At 43.7% G+C, this 20,710-nt stretch overlaps 1 protein-coding gene across 2 annotated transcripts in view; it reads right to left on the bottom strand.

Annotated features, from left to right (window-relative positions):
• COL15A1 (collagen type XV alpha 1 chain) overlaps positions 1–20,710 on the bottom strand; it is a 432,564-nt gene that overhangs the window by 254,306 nt on the left and 157,548 nt on the right. For both annotated transcript variants that reach the window (XM_088442332.1, XM_088442333.1), the window contains one exon: positions 15,195–15,742. In XM_088442332.1, coding sequence (XP_088298458.1) covers positions 15,195–15,742 — 548 coding nt within the window. The remainder of the gene's footprint in view (positions 1–15,194; positions 15,743–20,710) is intronic.

Genomic DNA, 20,710 nt, shown 5'->3' with positions numbered 1-20,710 from the left:
GGGGGGAGCACCCCTGATGGACAGAGCACCCCCTGGACAACACTACAGCACCCCTTTAGGACTGGGACACTGCACAGGACTTTGGAGTGGACACAGCCCCTATGGAGAACTGACTGCACAACACAGTCCAGCCAGCCCCTATGGACTTTGAAGTAGTGGACACAGCCCCTATTAACAACAGCAGCACAGCACAACACAGCCAGCCCCTATGGACTTTGAAGTAGTGGACAACAGCAGCACTACACTACACTACACTACACAGCCCAGCCAGCCCTAACTCCCACCCTCCCTCTTCACTGTCCACAGCCGAGTGAGAAAATGGCGCCGACGCGGGTACCTTATATAGGATCCAAAACCCGCGAGACTCGGAAGGCGGGATGATGAAGTTTTGCCTCGATTTCAGATCCGAGTCAGGCGGGAAAAGTCGAGCCTGACTCGGATCGGACTCGGATCGGGGGAGCTCGGGGGGGTTCGGATTTCAGAAATCCGAACCCGCTCACCCCTAATATATATATATATATATATATATACACACACATACACACACATAATATATACAGTACTGTATATATTTTTTTCACATGCCATCCCACAAGTTGTGATGCCTTAGATGTCATAATATTATAATCACATCACATCCTAAGCATCGCCTAAATAATGATCATGACAAAACTTACACAACTTGTAGGATGTGATAGATATATATATATTGATGAAAAAAGCATGGGCGGCACTCAGAGACTTTTCAAACTTCAATCAAAGAACCCCATAGTAGGGGAATTTATTGTGCACAATAAATTCCCCTACTATGGGGTTCTTTGATTGAAGTTTGAAAAGTCTCTGAGTGCCGCCCATGCTTTTTTCATGATCATATTGTGGGGGCACTGACCCTCGGGGAGGGCACCGCAGCAGGATACCACAGTGGAGCACTGGAGGTATATATTTATATATGTGTATAATTATATATATAAATATAATATATATATATATATATATATTATATTTATATATATAATTATACACACATATATAAATATATACCTCCAGTGCTCCACTGTGGTATCCTGCTCCGGTGCCCTCCCCGGGGGTCAGTGCCCCCACAATATGATATATATAAATATAGAGTCATATGTCACATCATGTGGATAAGTTGTGACTCACTCACTGCCAGTCGCGGCCACTTGCTCCAGTCCTGAAACAGCACTGCCACCTCCAGGGCAGGCAACAGAAACCTTGGGGCCTGGTACGCTGTTGTCTCTGGGGGCCCCCCTCAACTGCCCCACACCACTGCCCTGCAACTCCACAACCCTTCCTTGTGTGTGCTAATACATATATAAATAAATATAAGACACTGTCTATATAATATATACAGATATATGTATGTAGGTATATATACTGTATACGCGCGTGACCACACACACACATACAATATTCATGTATCCCCATGTGGAGCTATGAAGCCCCTGTTGAAAAAATGAGTGCAGTCACATGGGAATATAGGATATATATATATTTCATTGAAATGCCCAGTCCGGCAAATCACCACAGTCTTTGATGAATTAAGCCTCGTCCTCAGGAGGATAGATTGTCAATCAATGGTTATCTACATGATTTATTCCAGGGGCACACAGGCAATTTAGCCTAGCTATAGGGGGAGTGTCAAACCTACTTACAGTGTGTGTGAATATATATATATATATATATATATATAATCACACACCTCAAATACTATATAAATATATACACATTCACACGAGAGAGAGAGATATTCAATAAAATAACTATACACCTACCACCACCACACACTCGTCTCCTAAAGTGCCGCTGTAGCTTCCTCAGGGATTGAAGGGGTGTCTGCTGTCATCAGTCATCTTGCCTACTTCTTCTTTAGGGGCCACTGCAGGGAGACGGAGAGGCACAGAAGAGCCGGTGCGGGGCGGATGCAGCATCTCCTCATGTATGTAATGACGCTACCACCGCGGGATCATTACACATGCGCAGTGCGTACAAAGTGACGTGGGTAGCTGGGGGTGGGGTCACAGCAGGGTTGGCAGAGTAGCTAGTTTGTTTTGGTCAGTTACCGGCACATGTAAATAATTATGCAGCGCTTCCCTGTTTGCCCTTCACAACCTCGGGGCCTCTCTCTGCCTGTCGCCGTGCCTGGCCACCTTTGCCCCATCCATGTCCCCTTCCCGGATCCTGCGCTGGACTGGTGGTGGATGCTGGAGGCAGAGCCGTGAGGTGTCACTCACGTGCTCCGCAATGCCCCATGGGAAGAGCTGCTGTGGCTCGGTATGAACAGCAGCCCTCCCTCTGCCATTTCACTTGTGAATGAGCTTCTGCGCATGTGCAGAAGCTCATTCACGCCGGCTACCTGTTCGGAGCGGAGCTCCGATCGCGGTAGCGACCGTTAGAGCCGCCGGCTGCGTAGAGCTGCCCAGCAGGGGGGAGAGGGGACCGGCCCAGAGGGGAAGTGAGGGGACTGGCCCAGCGGGAACTTTCCCGCAGTCGGTGGCCCAATCCGCCCCTGACCTAGAGTGTACCATCACGGCCGGCCAATACATGGCACCCCTTCCCGGCACCTGAGAAGCCACCATACACTCACTAGTGGAGAGCTTCATGTCAGACCGTCAGCTGCTGCCTTTGTCTATCTATAGCCTGTCTGCATGCGAATTGCTACATTACAGTGTCAGCGGCTGTGACGGGGGGGGGGACCAAATTATAACTTGCCTCCGAGCGTCTGGGATGCAGTTACGCCACTGATAGGCCCCTTACTACCAGTTTCATCTACACTGTTCTCTCCTACTTCACTGGGACACTGGCAGCATCTTTTTACAAGTGTGGTTTGGCATCTGTTCAATACCACACAGACTCAGCAGGAGCGCATTTTAATGATGCTGACAATAAGAGCTTTAGATGCTTAATGTGCTCAGTGTAACTGAGGCATGTGCGTCTGAGAGCTAACACCAGACCCTGCATGTGACCAGACAGTAACGGTGTGCAAAGCTGATTCCCAAAAGGAAATACCACCTTATGAAGGGAGACGGTCAGAATGTTGACTTTCAGTATGTTGACACCACAATGTCGACAGTCAGAATTTCAACATGGACTTTAGGTCAACAAGCGCAATATGTGGACATCAAAAAACTTTGACATTTAACATTTTGACAGTAGACATTATAAACATGTCGACATTCAGAACCTGTGGACAGTCTGGTGTCGACATTCTGAATGTTGACTTTTCATATCACACTCCTCATGACACATTAGTCTTACAAACATATGTCTTATACTGACAATGCATGAGACAAATTATATCAGTGGATTGTGATGTACTCCAAGGCCAGAATACAATTAGCTGCGAGTTCCGTCAATGTGGACTCTGTTTTCTTATTCAATTAGAAATTTGTGTTAACGCAAATATCAATGTTAGTTAATGTGGATTTTAGTGTGCAGCAGGTGAAAAGTAGGAAAAAAAATCTTAATTTTAAGGTAAAAATCACCCCTCTCATTGAATAATAATTTTTCAGGTGATTTTCTGAAAAACGTAAAAAAAAGGGTTGAATTATTGGATACGTATTTTGTAGTGTTGTATAGATGGGAAATAAGTTTGTGAACTTGTATCTGGGAGTTACAAGTGTTTTTTCCAATATTTTTGAAACTTGCTTAAAAACAATTAAAAGTCACATTACAGACATAATCTAGAGGCTTTAAATGGTGAAAAACACTTGCTCACTATCATGTTTACACTGTTAATAAAAAATTGTAAAAAATCAGCCATTTGACGCATTCGGTATGGAATACCGGCTGCCGCATGACCGGCAGTTCGAATCCCGGCTGCGGCAGCCCGACAAAACAGCAGAGCCTGGCAGCGGAAGACTGACAGCGCTGGAAATCCCGATCGTCTAAAGGTAAGTATAACCTATTCTATGCTAACCCTAACCCTCCTTAGGGGTGACTAACCCTAACCTCCCCCCCAAGTGCCTAACCCTAATCCCCCCGCTAAGTGCCTAACCTTAACCCCGCCCCTTCCCCGCGGCCTAAACCTAAGTTTGGATTATAGACGCCTGTCATTTAACCCTAGCCGGGATTAAGGATTCTAGATGCCGGCGGTCGGGATTGCGACCGCCGGCATCTTAAACGTATCCCCCATTTGACACCTATTAAATCTTATTTGCCATTTTCTGGGGGTTTCAGTGTGATTTTCCTTAGTTTTCACTTTTCATGCGCTTTACTTAGGTTGTGTGCTCTACAATTATTTTGCTGGTATCACAATAAGCCTTTTTTAATTGAATAGCGAGGGTTTGCGGACTCATGCATGCTAAAAATAGCACGTGAAAGCCTGTTAAGTTGAATCAGCCTCTAAAGCGGGCTATACACGGTGCGATAGGCACCGTGCGACTCCACGGGGGATCCGAAGTCCAACATCGGGCGGTCCTCACACACAGTGCGATCGGGTGACTGACCATCCGATATGCCGGCTCCCCCCTCCCATGCCCGCATAGCGCTGCATGGGATCGCACATCGCATCCCCCGATCAACGAACCTGCAGTAAGATCAGGGGGTGCGATGTACGACCCAACGGGTGTGCGCTCGGTCCGACATCATGCCCATACACGTGCGATATAGCAGCCAAATTGTACCAATCCGTCGGATCGGCTGCTTTATCGCACCGTGTATGGACTGCTTAAGGTTATGATTCAATTGGTTTTTTGGGCGGCGATAATTTATGAGCACCCAATGGAGCAATTCAATTGTTTTCGGTGCCCACTAATTATTGTGCTTGTCGCGCCCAAGAGCATCGTGATTAGCTGCACAAAGCAACTAAACTAATGGGAAGGACATGAAAAGTGCCATTTGGGCACCCAAAAGCCGGACTTTTTCACACATTTCTGCTCGCCACCTCAGGATGCGGCGAAAAGAAATGTGGATGCCCAAAGTATTTGCGAGCAATTGGAGCAACAATTGAATCGCTCTGTTGGGCACTCATAAAACAACAATTCAATTCCACCCTAATTGTCTGTTCTGCATAATTACTGTGGACAGCACAATGGTATAGAACTTAGTATAAATGTCTCACACAGGTCATGGGTTCGATTTCAAACAGGGCCCTATCAGTATGGCATTTGTATGTTTCCTCTAATATACTGTATACTAGTAGGTTAATTGTTTGTTGGCTAAAACGGACTGCCTTGTGAATGTGGTAGAGACTTTAGACTGCAAGCTCAAAGGGATAAAGACTGATGAGAATTATTGAATATCTCTGTACAACGCTTTGTGATATGGTGGTGCTATATAAATAAACAATAGTAATAATAATATGCGCTGGGATACAATTAGTCACAAAAAGGAGAAGATATTATTAGTTTAAAACACCTGAGCAGATTTGGAAATCATGTCCCTGAAGGAGTCAGGAGTTAGCTGGACTTCACTGTGATATTAATGAGCCATGTAATAACACCAAAGGGATCTGAGCAACTTGCAGTGTACAGCCACATACCAAGAACCCGGCTGTCAACAACAGTTAATCAAATACTTTTTTTGAGATCAGACTAGGTTTAATGCTAAAATATTATTTGCAGGTCCCATTATACAATTTAATACTCCTATTCTAAAGGTACTATACACCTTAACCACTTTAGACATCAATTTACCATTCTCCACACTGTCATATGCACTGCTATGGTAGGGGTAGATGTGTAGATAAAACATAAAGCTAAAGGACGTAAATATCATTGGTGATTCTGATGCTCAAAATATGTTCTGCGCTATTACTTTCATTAGAAGTGAAAAAGGTCTTCATCCAGCCCCATTGGTGCTATATAACTGAAGTTTTGCGCAGGTTTGGGTTTGGAAGTAGGTTTTTGGATTCCATCGTGGCACTTTAATCACTCAGCTAAATTATTTACTATTGGTTTTCATACCTTTCCAAAGAGCCTTGGGGCCGTATTTAATTAGAGGCGAAAAGCCGTAATTGGCGAAAAAGTTTCGCCTATTGCCGCTTTTCGCCTGTTCGGAACTTACCTTCAAATTCAATTCCAGGCAGAATTTGCCTAAGCGGAAACTCAATGCACTGTAATAGGCAAAAAAGTTTCTCCAATGAATAGCAGGTGAAAAGCAGTGCAAAATCTTTATTTTGGGGTGCAAACATGGGGAACCGACCCAGAGCCGTTAGGACATTCCCACAAAGGACAAATCTGGCAAAAAAATATAAAAAAAAACTAAGACGACCTCAAAAAAGTACATTCATTTTTGGGGCGAAAAAGTAAAAAGTGGGGGGACAAGCATAAAAACAATTGAAACAGACTTCTTGGGGGTCTGCAAGGATGGGCCAGGTGTTTGGGGGTTTGCAGGTGCATGTAGCAGGTGCGTTTTAGACATTTTTTAAAAGTTCACTTTAGAAATATTAAAATATGCTAGCACCCATTTTCAAGTACCCCAAATTTGACTGGAGTACTTATTTTCACAAAAAAATACTGCTTTATGCCATTCTTCACCAATAATAAGAAGGTACTACTTAAGTACCCCAAACAATTTTATTAGGGCTATTAGTACACGTCTACATTGATTCCCTATGTTAGTGCATCTTTTTTGGGGTACAGACTGATTTCCCCACTTCTGATAGTACTTTTCAACTTTTCCGCATTGGCCGCTTTCCGTTTTCGCATGTTTAGGAATTGAATAGGGAGAAAAGCAGTGACGCACGTGAAAAGTTTTTGTCTCTGAAACAGGCAAAGGAGGCGGAAAGTCGGACAGGTGAAACTTCTCCGACTTTTCGCCTCTAATTGAATACGGGCCTTGGTCGGAAAGGAAACTGTGGCCCGGCATTCTAGGAGAGCAATCTACCTACCATGCTGTTGTGTTTCCTTGTAGTCATGTGTTTATACAATGTATAACAGAATATATAAGGGTATATACCATCAATGGTGTCCTCTTTGCACCTTTATATTTGTACTGGCCATGGAACCTCTTGCAGAATGGCTGAATGGAGTACCCACTTCCTTTTAAGGTCCTCAAATCTGAAGAATGCAGCACACACAACCCATTTGCTGATGTTGTACTCTTGTACTACCATCTCCAATGGACCTGTCACTGTCTGTGCAGTTCCTCCTCCTTGCCTCTGGTGTTACTTTGTGCCTGAGGCCTGCCTAGCCCATTCCACCCTGGCTAGTCTTTGATATGCAGACCTGATTGCCTAAATCAAGCAGCTGTGGGTTGCAGCTGGGAATTAGCTTTATATTTCCTCAGAATTGAGCAATCAATGCCAGGTCATCTAGTCTACCTCTGTGACTGTGCTCCAAGTTTACCATTGCCATATTATCTCTGCCTGTTACCACTTTGGATCCTTGCTCACTGCAACCAAGGTTTTCTCCTGCTTCCCTGTGTGAGTAATCAAGGACATTAATATTTCTTACCTTGCACCAACTGACCAGGACTTTGTTTATGTGTATTCCAATTCCTCTGGACTTGTTATCAGCAATTACTACGTCTACCTCACTCCATCTGTACCTGTTTTGCTCTGCATTTGCTACCTTGGATATTAGTGTGTGTATCCAGTCCGGGTCCAGCCAGTACACCTGTATTTACATTGCCTGTTAATATTCCCATTCAGAACTCAGTGATTGCTCATCTAGGGTGTTGTAGGTATTACTGCCAGCTGCATGGCTGGAGCAGTTCAAATCCCAACAGCGGAAACCCGGCAGGGTTGAAGATCCCGAATGTCAAAAGGTAAGTATTAACTAACCCTATTCTACCCCCTAACCCTCCTTTAGGGGTGCCTAACCATAAGCTCCCCCCCCCAAGTGCCTATACCTAACCCCCCCTTCCCCTCTGCCTAAGACTCCAGGGGGGGTGCCTAACCCTAACCTCCCCCCGGGGGTGCCTAACCCTAATAGGGGTATTCAATATGGGTGCGATAGCATCGTTTTTTGTGTTAATATCGCTGGTTTTAGTTTTACACCATATTCAATTTCAAAGACTTATCGCAGTTTTGAAAAGTCTTTGATAAAAAACAGTGATAACTTTTCACCATTGAATAGGTGTCAAAAAAAAGTGCAGAATTGGGGTTTAGGGGTGCAGGCTTAAAAAAATAGCCTGCACCCCTGAGATTGACATTTAAAAAAGAACTGTGTCAAAAAAGTTTTCAAAAAAAATAGGGACACCCCAAAAAATGTATTTAAAAATTGGGGTGCAAAAAAAAAAAAAAATTGAAAAAATTGTTAAACAATAGGGAAATAGGTTCAAGGCTATTCTGCAAGTATGCGGCAGGTGTTTTCTAGAATAGAATTATAGCGGCAGGTGCACAAATGCAGAATTTTTAAAAACTGATTTTAGGGACTTAAAAATATGCTAGTACCCATTTTCATGTACCCCAAATTTGATGGGACCACTTAAAAAAATGAAAAAAATAACCTAACTGCTCTTCTGCATCACTTCTTCAATGTCGGAAAAAACATACCTGCTGCGGCTATTTAAATCCCCGACTTTCAATTAAAGGCTAAAACGGGGGTACCCATAGTGTTCCCCCATGTTTGTACAACTTTAGGGGGGTCTTACAATTATTTTAAGGAAAAATTCGTAACTTTACGCAAATCCAACTTCGGAGATTCCCGTTTTCGTTAATTTTATTTTGAATACGGGGATAAGCGGGAGCGCGCATCATACCTTTACGCAGAAAAAAACTCCAATATGAAACATTAACTTCGCCAGGGAAGTTAACCTTTCATATTGAATACCCCTCTAAGTCCCCCCGGGAGCCCCTAAACTAACCCCCCCGCCGCGTCTGTCGGCGCCCGGCTTACCTGCGATCGGTAAGCCAGGTGTCGGGCTCCTGGCGTAGGTCTAATGACAGGCATCAGGATTTCGACGTCTGTCATTAGTACCTTGCAGGGATTAGAAAGTCGGGAAGCCGGCGGTCGGGATTTAGACCGTCTGCTTCCTGACTACATCACCCTCATCTACATCAGCAAACTGAACTTTGGGCCTGATTCAGAGCCGCTCGTAAGCGGCCGCTCGTTCGCACTGAGCGATGTTCGCACAACTGCGCATGCGTACGGATTGTAATACGCATGCGCGAACCAGTCAGTGCGGCCGAAAATCATTTTGTTCGCTATATAGCGAATGCCTGCTACTTTGAGTGACAGGATGAGGCGTATGTGGGTGGTAACAGGGGAAGTTGCTTGAAAACGGGGAGTGGAGTTAAGAACGCAGGCGTGCTTAAAGGTCAAAACGGGCGTTTTAAGGGTGTTCATAATTAAAACAGCAGCGTCATTGACCACGTCACCTGGTTGTTTTATAGTCAGAACTGCTTGCAATATAGTGGTAGGAAAAACCAACCACAAGAATAGCGAGCAGTTCATACGCTGTTCGATGTACTCGATTAATCTAATAGATAGCGGACATGACGTATGGTGCGAGCGGCCAGGGGGCGTATTTTTCAAAATTACGACCGCAAGTTTTGCTCGCTCGTTCAGACTTAGAGGCGTGAACAGACCGCAATGAGCGAACGAGTTCATTTGAATAGCCACCCCTTGTTTTTGAACGAACGACGGCAAATAGCAAGTGGCTCTGAATGAGGTCCTTTGTCTATGTTTAGTGATCATCCATCTGCATTACTCCTGTACTGTTCTGTTTTAAATCTGACAATTCCTGCATTCATGAGTAACCCTTGTTTGCTAATACAGGTTGTCTCCCATATCCATAATGCTTGGAACCAGGGCTATTTTGGATATCGGAATATTCCGTATTTTGGAATATTTGCATAATATAATGAAATATCTTGGGAAAGGGACCCAAATCTAAGCATAGTATGCTTTTATGTTCTATATACACCTTATACACACAGCCTGCAGGTAATTTTACACAATATTTTCAATAATTCTGTGGCTCAAGCAAAGTTTATGTACATACATGAAATTTGTTTCATATATCCCTTATACACAAAGCCTGAAGGTAATTGTATACAATATTTTTAATAATTTGTGCTTTAAACAAGGTTTATGTACATTGAACCATCAAAAAGCAAAAGTTTCACTATATCAGTCATGCTAAAAAAATTCCATATTTCGGAATATTTGGATATGGGAGACTCAACCTGTAAATCATTATTTCATTTCACCTGACAGCAGTAATTAACCTTATCCAAGTATTTTGACTACTCCATGCATACGCATACACACAAACCTTGTGAATCGTGACAGGACCCATTTATCATTCCTTTAAAAAATTATTTTTCACCATCTTTTGATGGACAGAAGTAACTGACCCATTGTAGGATATATTACTGATATCTCCTACTTACCATTCACTCACAAACCGGTTCACCATTCCGATACTGTAATATGTGGACCTTCATTCATCAAACTCTGAAACCTACAGCATATTCAGATGGCATTGGTTCCCTCCTATGTTCAAGAGGTCTGTGTTGCGAAGAGGAATCATATTGGGTTAGCCCAATTGTGGCAAAAGTGCATAGACACTTTGAGATGGAAATAATAGGTTATGAATATTCTACCTCACCTTTGAAGTCTTTTGGGTGGCATGAGTACCACTCTGAAAAGTGAGGCACTATGGGCTTCTCTGTCACCTCCTGGATCCATTGTCCATCATACAGTATCTCTTGTGTATGATAGTAGTGATAGTGATGCAAATGGTGGTTGCCATTGTTAGAAAGCAGTACGCTCATGCACTGTCTCCTCACTGTACATACATGCTAGGACTGTGCACTAGGACCATGCACTAGGACCCAGAGTCTGCAGGGAGGTTCGACCTCCAGTCTTATGTACTACTGCACATGTTACTGAAGCCATATTTACTTTGTTCTATGGGCCTGATTCAGAGTTGTACACTATGCCTATGTTTTAAGGAGCAATTGTTTTACCACTGCGCATGTCTGAGTTGCATTGTGTATGCGTCAAGATACATTACTGTAGTTGCCCAATGCAAGTCTTTATTTGCAGTGTGATTGGCAGTCAGGGAGTATTTGGGGGAAGCAATGGGGAACGTCAACTAAAATCGCAGGAGTGTCTTCGGGGGTCACATCCTGCGTCTGCGATCCCATACGCAGGAAACATGTCATTGGCGTCACAGTTACAGCGGCCACTCTGAGTGAACATAGACTCACTCAAAGTCGATGTTTGCAAGATCTACATCTAATGCTGCGTATGTGTACGCAGTTGTGATGGCTCAAGTGGGTATCTCAGTACGTCTTCGCATATCTACAGCTGTGAAAATTACAGCTGCGGCAGCATTCGTGTACAACTCTGAATGAGGTTCTATGTGTGGAGTGACAGTCTCCCACTTAGATCCTAAGGATAACTGGTTAATGTCTGCATATAAAGCTGTTCCAGCATTCCTGTACCACTACCCGTTTGCAGCATACAATCACCAGCTGGTGAGCTGTATAGAACCCTGCTCTGCTTCATCACCAGTGTACATGTAACAGTGAGTATTGCTGTACCTGCTATCTTTCAATAAAGAAAGGGGCACTACTGCTTTGGGGATTGTGTATAAGGGGCACTGCTATGTGTCAAAACATGAATAAGGGACACTACTATGTGGTGTAATGTGAACCAGGGGTACTATGGGCCTGATTCAGAGCCGCTCGCGAGCGCACAGCACTCGCAAGCGGCTCGATGTTTGGCCACTGCCTCCGGCGTGCACATGCGCAAGCTACGCCGAGCGACTGAACTTCAGTCGCTACGGGGCTCGCTACAAGACGGGGCGGCTGTCGTTGGTGAGTGACAGCTCGCCCCGTTTTGTAGGCGGGTAGGAGGGGTGGCTGCACAAATGCAGGCGTTCCCTTAGGAACGCCTGGCATTTGTGGGAGGACCTACTGATGTCAGTATTGGACTTCCTGCTCTATTAGAGCAGGGACTCCACTCGGGCTCGCGGCAACCGAGACCCCACCCCAGGGTCTCGACGCAAGCCTGATGGTCGCGATTGGTCTCCAGCCTGCTCGCACAAGCTGTGGGTGGACACACAGCTTTGCAAGCAGCCTGGAGACAAAAAAAATGCCCACAGACACTACGAGCTGCATTCGGCCGTGAGCAAGTCTGAATCGGGGCCAATGTGCGGTGTAATGTGAATAAGACTGTGTGGCGTAATTTGAATTGGAATACAATTGTGTGGCCACACCCCTTTCTTTTGAAACCATGCCCCTTTTTTGGTGCACGCCTATGACGTGCACTGTCCCTTTATGAAAGAGGCACCTAGGAGGGGGGGGTGAGTTCAGACCACTTTAAGCACTGGTGGGCAGAATGAGTAGAATAATGGCTGGAATTGTGGGGAGTATTAGGACCTAATGACACACACACATACACACACACACGTACACACACACATACACACACACACGTGTTTTGGAATGTGAGCATTTTAGTGAAATTTGTTTCTGATGCCCTGTGTGAAATTTATGCATCTTGACCCTATTTGCATTTTGCTTAGTGTTTGCAATTTATTGTAACATAGCAACATAGGCTGAAAATACACAACTTCAATAAATTCACGTTTTCCGACTTCAGTTACTCCATAAGGAAGGGAAATAAATCTGCCAGTGAAACAACTGACAATTAATCCTCACGCGGGTGCACTGTGCACACAATGACCCATTTACTTTGGAGGTGGTAGTTTTAGCACAGATTAGTGCCAGCTATTTTTCCTATTACAAGTTAGTTCCACCTAATGTAATTGGCACCATATTTGAATTGTCAAACATTCCATATGACCTCTAATGGAAAGCCTATAGAGCCACAGTTATACCAGGAGTTCCAAAAAGGAAGGAGTCACATCTGCCTTTCTGGACTGTAAATCAATAGGTATGAAAAGAAACGATGATTTGCCATATGACCGCACCCACATGTGTGGGAGGACAAGCTGCCTGGAAATGAATGAGCAGTGAGAAGCAGCTGATTTTAGTGTATATGCGTATAGCTTCTTCTGTTTCTAAAGTAAAGCTATATTTCTTTGTTACTGACACATTTAATGGCATGTAATAACATTTCTAAGTAGCGTTTTTGTTATTATATTGTCACATACCAATATTTGTCATCCCTTCCATAGTCTGCCCACCAAAAGCTGGGTACATACTATACAATGAATCGTACCATATATAATTCTGACGCTGATCGGAATGATATATCATTTACATCGTATAGTGTGTATGCCCGATCCATTGTTCATGATGGTCGTTCCTCTTCTGTGCTGCATGGCAGAAGGGGCGATGCAATGAATGCCTCGGTGCTGTTACTTCCAGCATGTAACGACTCGTTGCATTGTCGTACACTAGATTGTGAAGTGTCCACGACGTGCACATCACTTGCACACCCCTACCCCTACTTCATTCCCATATTTTTCATAATTCCCAGATGTTGTTTTTGCCCACACAGGGGCTGAAGCAGGGTGAGTACAACGCTAGGTTGCGTATCTTGTGTGATTACACACTGCGCATGCTCAGAAAGCAAATGCAAATACATGTGGCAGTGCAGACCCGTACGTATGTTGAACTTCTGTTAGCAGACATACTTTTGTCATTTGTTATAGGCAGATGCAACTAAATGCTGGTGATGATGACTTGCAGCAAACGTGGCGCATATGCTGGCTGTGCAGTGAGATGTGTATAACTCAGCATAAGAGCAGATATACAATGTTTTTGGTAACAATCATCTCTCCACCTACCTTATTATTAATGTTTCTTTGCTCTTTCTCTTTAATATAAACTTGTGACAGGTCCCTTCTCTATTCCCTCTAGCTAAACTGTGTTCACATTTTTAATATTCATATCAACCCTTCACATGTAACTGAGTACTACATCAGTTGGCATAGCATAAATTTATGACACCACACCATCTGCATTTCTCTGTTCTGCTGTAGCTTCTGATGCACTCCTGGTAGCTTTTAAAGAAGTTGCAGTGGAACTCTGAACACCGGGTTGGGTATGAAATGCCGATGGCCGGGAAGCCGTCTGACAAAGTCCCAACGCCGCAAGCCTGAACGCTGAAAATCCCAACTGGGGCTGGTAAGTACCCTAACCCTACCTTAGTGGTGCCTAACCATAATCTCCCCCTGGTGGTGCCTAACCCTAACCTCCCCCTGAGGTGCCTAAACCAAACCCCTCTTCCCGCACCCTAATCCTAACTCTCCCGGGGTGGTGCCTTACCCTAACCACCCCCCAGGGGTGCCTAAACCTGACTGCCCCCCCTCCCCGCACCCTAAACCTAACCCTCCCAGGGTGGTGCCTAAGCCTAAGTCCCCCGGGTGTCCCTATACCTAACACCCGCCCCCCCCTTCTGCAACTAAACACTAACATTGCCCGGCTTACCTTCATCGGGAATCCGTCTGTCTAGAGTTCGGCGTCGGAATTTAGACGGGTGTCGGGATTTCAACGCCTGTCTTTAGCCCCGTGTCTGTATTTAGACGCTGGGATTTTTACAGACTGCCTCCCGGCCGTTGCATTTTGACTGTATCCCCTTACATCGTCTCATTCCATATTAGATGCATTCATAAACCTTCTACGAACCATGCACTAATACCTTTTCCTAAATTCCTATTATATATTTGCCTAGTTTTGTAGATCATAAAACAGCAGCATACTATCCAAACGCATATAACTCCTTAGAGCTGAATCCTCAGAACACAGACAGGATTTCTATTTTTATCTCTTCCCAAAATATGATCATGATTAGCAAATTGGGGATTTTTAACATGTAGAATTTCTCAGATTCCCCCGATAGATCAGTGACCATCGTTGGCCACGGAATGGATCCCATTGGCCACTAGTCGGCATTTCCTACCAGTGGACCGTCGGTTCCAGTCCGATCGGGGGATTGGTGAATTGGCCGGCAGTTGTATGTGGCCCATTAGACCTCAATACTTGCTTCTTATAGCTATTTACAATTCAAATACCACTTTGCAGGAGCTAAGGTTAAAGCCAAGCACTACTGTAAACAGGGGCTCCATCTTAGGGCCTCCTTGCTATGTGTAAAGTGCTGGGTAAACAAGAAACTGTTTAATTTATGCAACATTTTCTAAACCATAGTCTTATATAACAAATGTTTTAATAAAATATGTATTTGTGGTTTTGATCCTCTTTATGTAGCTGACTTTTATTTAACCATTTTAAAATCTGAGTTTCATGGGTTAGATGGTATGGAAGCCACTTTAAAATTACTTTTATGCATACTAGGTATAGTACTTACAGTGAATTTTTCCAGTCCTGTTGCCCCAGCATTTCCAACAAATATACCTGAGCTGGCTTCAAACGTTAATGGATCCGCTGACCTTTGGAAGGGAACCCTATGGTATTCTTCACAATCCATGTACAGAACTATTTCATATCCGACAATGGTCACAGTAAAACGATTCCACTTGTTTGTCATTATTGGCACTTTAAATGATGCTGCTTCTTTGGAAATATGTGAACCTGGTTCTGTGTAGTATATAATTATTCTCTGTGTACTATCTTCAACTGATGACAGTCTGAGTCCCATATAGATGATCTTCTGAAAGGCATCGGTTATAGCAAAGAGAACTCCTCCATGATTGCTGTTAGGCTTTAAAGTAGCGATAACAGCAAAGTCTCGAAAGAATGGTTGCGGTATAAATGTTCGTGTGAGTCGGCCGATATTAGCATCTGGGCCAAAGCTGTAAGCTGGAAACCCTTCATATCCAGTAATAAAAGACACAGAAGGAGGAAGAGGTACTCCAATCAATTCTAAGAGGTCAAGATGTCCACTGCTGCCCCTTTCTGTAAAAGAAAAATAAAACAAAAGGATTTCAGAAAAACTGGGAATACTATCAATGTTGGAAATAACATTACCAAAATAAAAACCAAGAACTTGCATTTCTGCTTTGTCCTTTAAGTACAGTCTGAGAGACAAATACTCTTAGGGCAGTGGTTCCCAAACTGTGCAACGTGGCACCCTGGGGTCCCTCAGGACACTTGCAGGGGTGCCTCAGGTTGGTGGTCCAGCACCAGATAAAATTATTTATAGTCAATGTAATGTAAATATTTGGACAAACAGAAGCTCAAACCTGTCCAACACCACATAACTGAACCTAAGGATGACAGATAAGCACAATTTACTACACTTTACTACATTTTTTCTGAATTTCTCAATAACAAACTTTTGGCTTAGGGGTGCCGTGAAAACAATACTGATGCACTAGGGCGCCGTGATTCAAAAAAGTTTGGGAACCATTGTCTTAGGGGTAAATTTACTAAAGTGAGAGGTTTTAGAATTGGAGATGTTGCCCATAGCAACCAATAAGATTCTAGCTATTATGTTCTAGAAGTTAAATGTTAAGTAGAAACAGATTGGTTGCTATGGTTGATTGGTTGCTATATACCCCTTATACTTTAAAGTAAATTATAACAGTGGGCATAGGAAGATAAAAGCTACATTTCTATGATAAAACAAATATTATCTGGGAAAATAAATTAGTATAAAGAATTATTATTATCCTTTATTTATAGGGCCACAATGGATCATACAAATAGAAATACAGCTTACATACAAATACAGCTACAGTATAAACATAACAATATATATGGTCATATTTAATTAGGCTGCGAAAAGTCAGAATCGGCGATAAATTATCATTGATGACGTCATTTTCGCATGTTTCAATTATACCCGTATTCAATTTCAAATACTTTTCGCCGGTGCAAAAAGTCTTTGAAAAAAAAACAGGGATAATTTTTCACCATGTTTTACATTGCGAAAAAAAGTGCAGAATTGGGGTTTAGGGGTGCAAAAAAATAACCTGCATCGCTGGGAATAGCCCCTAAAAATCAACTGGGACACCCCATAAAAATTATTTTAATTTTGGGGTAAAAAAAATAAAATATGGGGAACAAGTTTTTAAGTAGCCAAATTAATTAAGGGGGGGTTCCCAAATATGCGGCAGGTGTTTTAAAGAATGCGGGTGGTAGCAGCAGGTGCATTTTTTGAAGAATTTTCAAAATGCACTTTAGGGACTTAAAAATATACTTTCACCCATTTTCATGTACCCCAAATTTAATGGGCATATTTTTTTTTTGCAAAGAAAAAACCTGCCGCGGCTATTTAAAAACCCGACTTCCCTTCTACAGCCAAAACAGGGGTACCCATAGCGATCTGCCTGGACATCTTTAGGGGGATCCCAGGGACAATTCCCGAAAATTCCAGTTTTTTGGCGAAACTTACCTTTCTGACGGCTCCCGTTTTCGCACATTCCTAATTGAATACGGGGATAAAGCGGGCATGCGCCTGATACTTTATCCCCGGAAAACCTCCGATATGGAGTGAAAAGTTCAGCACGGACTTTTCGCTCCAAATTGAATACCCCCCCTTAAAGTCCAAAAACATACAATTCAAAACATTACAGAACATAGGAGGATACAAGTCATATAAACATTACTGCATATACAGTCATCATACCAACAAAGCAGCAGCGGCTAAACCAGAATTTCAGTGATGATGTTAGCAATGGGGAGGAGATAAGCAAGTGAGGAAAAGAAGAGCACAAGAAGGAAGCTTGTTAGAGCTTACAATCTATAAGTTGAGACAGAGTATTAGTGTGTAGGGAACATAGAGGTTAGTTTGACTGATAATTAGAAGGCTATAACAGAGATATAGGAATTGGAAGCTCGTTTGAGGTTTTGTAGAGGGCAGAGAGTCAGGGAGAGATTGGGATCAGGTTATAAGTTGGGAAGAATGGTGACAGTAGTTGGCAGAAAAAATTGGGCAGGCTGGTATTTTGGAAGATGAGGTTAAAGATGTATGCAGGAGAGAATTGTCTGATGGCTTTATAGGTGAGTGTAAGGAGTTTGAATTTTGTTCGTAGCAGAAACTGTGCCAATGTGGGACTTGGCGGAGAGATGAAGCAGTAGCAGTTAAGTTGGAGAAGATGAGCAGAGTAGCAACGTCGAGGATGGATTGGAGTGAAGTGAGGTGCGAGTCAGAAAGGACAGATAAGATGTTGCAATAGTGGAGTCATCTTTGTAGCCTCATGGGTGAGAAAGGGTCTAGACTGATCCTGAAGATATTTTGAAGGTAAAAGTGGCAGGAATTGGAGAGGGCTTGAATGTGAATTTGAAGGAGAGGGCAGCGTCAAGGACAGCTCCAAGACTTGCAGTATAGAACAGGTGATGTTCTCAATAGATAGTGAAAAGCTAGGAAGTGAGGACTCAGGAGGGTGGGAAGATGATGAGCTCAGTCTAAGGGTCCCATTTATTGAAGTGAATTTGAGGTAAATTCCCCGAAAACACCTGTTTTCGGGGGTTTACCTCAAATACTAAGTATCCCCCGCATGTATGAAGGAGGGACCGCAGTAGGTATCTACGAAGCATTCCCGATATTGGCCCCAGCAGCTAACGCAATCTGAAGATAGCATTAGCCGCTGTAGTCTATGGCAACTTACCGCATAATTAGCCAGCGGAAGGATCTCACGGAACCCTCCGTGGGCAATGAGAGCCGCTCATGTGCAGTCCGCAGGACTGCGCATGAGCAGCAGCCCCGACTGCCCTCCGGAGACATTGCAGGAATGGGCTCCTTTTGGAGCCCGTCTCCCTGCATGTCCCGGATAATACATCCAGCAGATAGGATCGCATTTTGCAATGTGATCAGGGGCGTTGCTGGCATGCCCTGATCTCATTGCAAAAGCGGTTCTTGATAAATGGGGCTCTTATACATGTTGGGCAAAATTTACTAAGCGGTGGTTTGACGGCGGTTTCTATTCTATTCTAAACCCCGGCTGTTTGGTGGCGGTTTCTATTCTATTCTAAACCCCTGGGGTTTGGTGGCTGTTTTGCAGCAGTTTCTAAATGACAGCCCTGTTCTATTCTATTCTAAAATGTGTTTTGATGGCAGTTTTGCAGCGGTTTTGGCCTTAGTAAATCTGCAGATAGCAAAACCGCCGCCAAACCACAGTCAAAACACATTTTAGAATAGAATAGAACAGGGCTGTCATTTAGAAACCGCTGCAAAACCGCCACCAAACCCCCAGGGTTTAGAATAGAATAGAAACCGCAGTCAAACCGCCGCTTAGTTAATTTTGCCCGTTAAGTTTAAGAATGTGCTGGGGCATCAAGGAGGAAATAGCAGAGATACAGCTTGAGAAATTAGTGAAGAGAGAAGAGGTCAGGAGAGGAGAGGTTGATATTCAGTATCATCAGTATAGAGATGATACAGGAGGCCAAAACTGCTCATAAGCTCACTCATGGAGGAAGTATACAGCTAGAACAGAATTGGGGCTAAGAACACTACATTGAGAGACACCAATAGGTATAGGAAAAGGGAGAGAGTTGGAGCAATGAATATAGACAGATAAAGTGTGACCAGAGTGACAGGAGGACAGACAGCAAAGTCAGTAGAGGGCAGTGTCATGGAGATCGAAGCAGTCATGGATTTGCAAGAGGAGAGAGCTGTACACTGGCTCAAAGGTGGTGGAGAGGTCAAGTGAAAGGAGTACAGATTAAGGTCCCTTAGATTTGGCAGCAAGAAGTGAGGACAGTGTCTGTAGAGTGAAGAGGACGAAAGCCAGACCGAAGTGAGTCAAGCAGTGAGTGGGAGGAAAGAAAGTTGCTAAGGTGGCTACAGACAATCTGCTTGAGGTGCTTGGAGACAAAGGGAAGGAGAGAGATGGGATGGTGATTAAAGAGACCTTCAGGGAAAAGGGTGGATTTGTTAAGGTTGGGAGACACAAGAGAATGCTTAATGTATATGGCACGATGCCAGATGAGAGAGAAAGGTTGAAGAGATGGGAAAGATGGGAACAGGTAGTTTGAAAGTGGGAGCAGAGGAGGTTGGAGGAGATAGGATCAACGTGGGGATGGAAACTGGATTAGTGCCTCCAGAAGAGTTGGCAGGATGGAGAAGAGGGTAGGGTATGTGGAGAGTTTGGAGTTGGAGGGGAAGAAGCTGCATGAGAAGGGAGGTGGTGGGGCAAGGAGAGCCTGGTGAGAACTAAGGTCCTGTTAGATGGATTTAATTTAAGATGGGAAGTGAGTGGCTAAGTCAATGGTGGAGAAAAGGTAGATGAAGCAAAGAAGAGGAGGAAATTGAAGGTAGCAAAGAGGTGGGAGAAAGTTGGAGGACTGGGGCAAGAAAAAGATTTTGAAATAAGACTGTTTGAAATGTGTTAAAGGAATCTATTATAGAAGGGAACAAGCTGTTCCCTTCTACAATAGCATCCTTCCACACTTTCCAAATATTGTTCAGAAAAGCTGTTCAGAGCAAAAGAGGGTGACAATGGGGGAGAAAAGCGAGTCAAGCATGGAGGAACAAATAAAATGGTCATTTACATTAAAGTTGTACTTGGTGATAGTAGCCTTGGGAGAAGTATTAAAGAAATGAAGGATAAGTTAAAGCAGGGGTGGTCAAAAACTGCCCACCCAGCTGTTGTAGGACTACACATCCCAACATGCCCTGCCGAAGTTTTGCTAAAACTGTTTGCTAAAACTGTTGCAAGGCATGCTGGGATTTGTAGTTCAACAACAGCTGGAGGGCCGCTTATTGCCCACCCCTGGGTTAAAGGAAAGATGATGATGGTCAGTGAGAGATAATGGAAAATTTATGAAGTCAGAGTTATCACAATGGTCAGTAAAAATCAGATCAAAAGAGTGAATACTCAAAGTTGGGCGAGGTAGTCCATTGAGAGAGACAGAAAGATGATGTAATTTATAAAAGTTTAGGTGCAAATGTATCAGTGGGCACATCAATAGGAATACTGA

The sequence above is a fragment of the Taudactylus pleione genome, unplaced genomic scaffold (assembly GCF_031769625.1).
Source record: "Taudactylus pleione unplaced genomic scaffold, aTauple2 ptg000309l, whole genome shotgun sequence".
Taxonomy (NCBI): Eukaryota; Metazoa; Chordata; class Amphibia; order Anura; family Myobatrachidae; genus Taudactylus; species Taudactylus pleione.
Note: the sequence above shows the minus strand (reverse complement) of the source record. Positions and strands in the feature narration are given on the sequence as shown.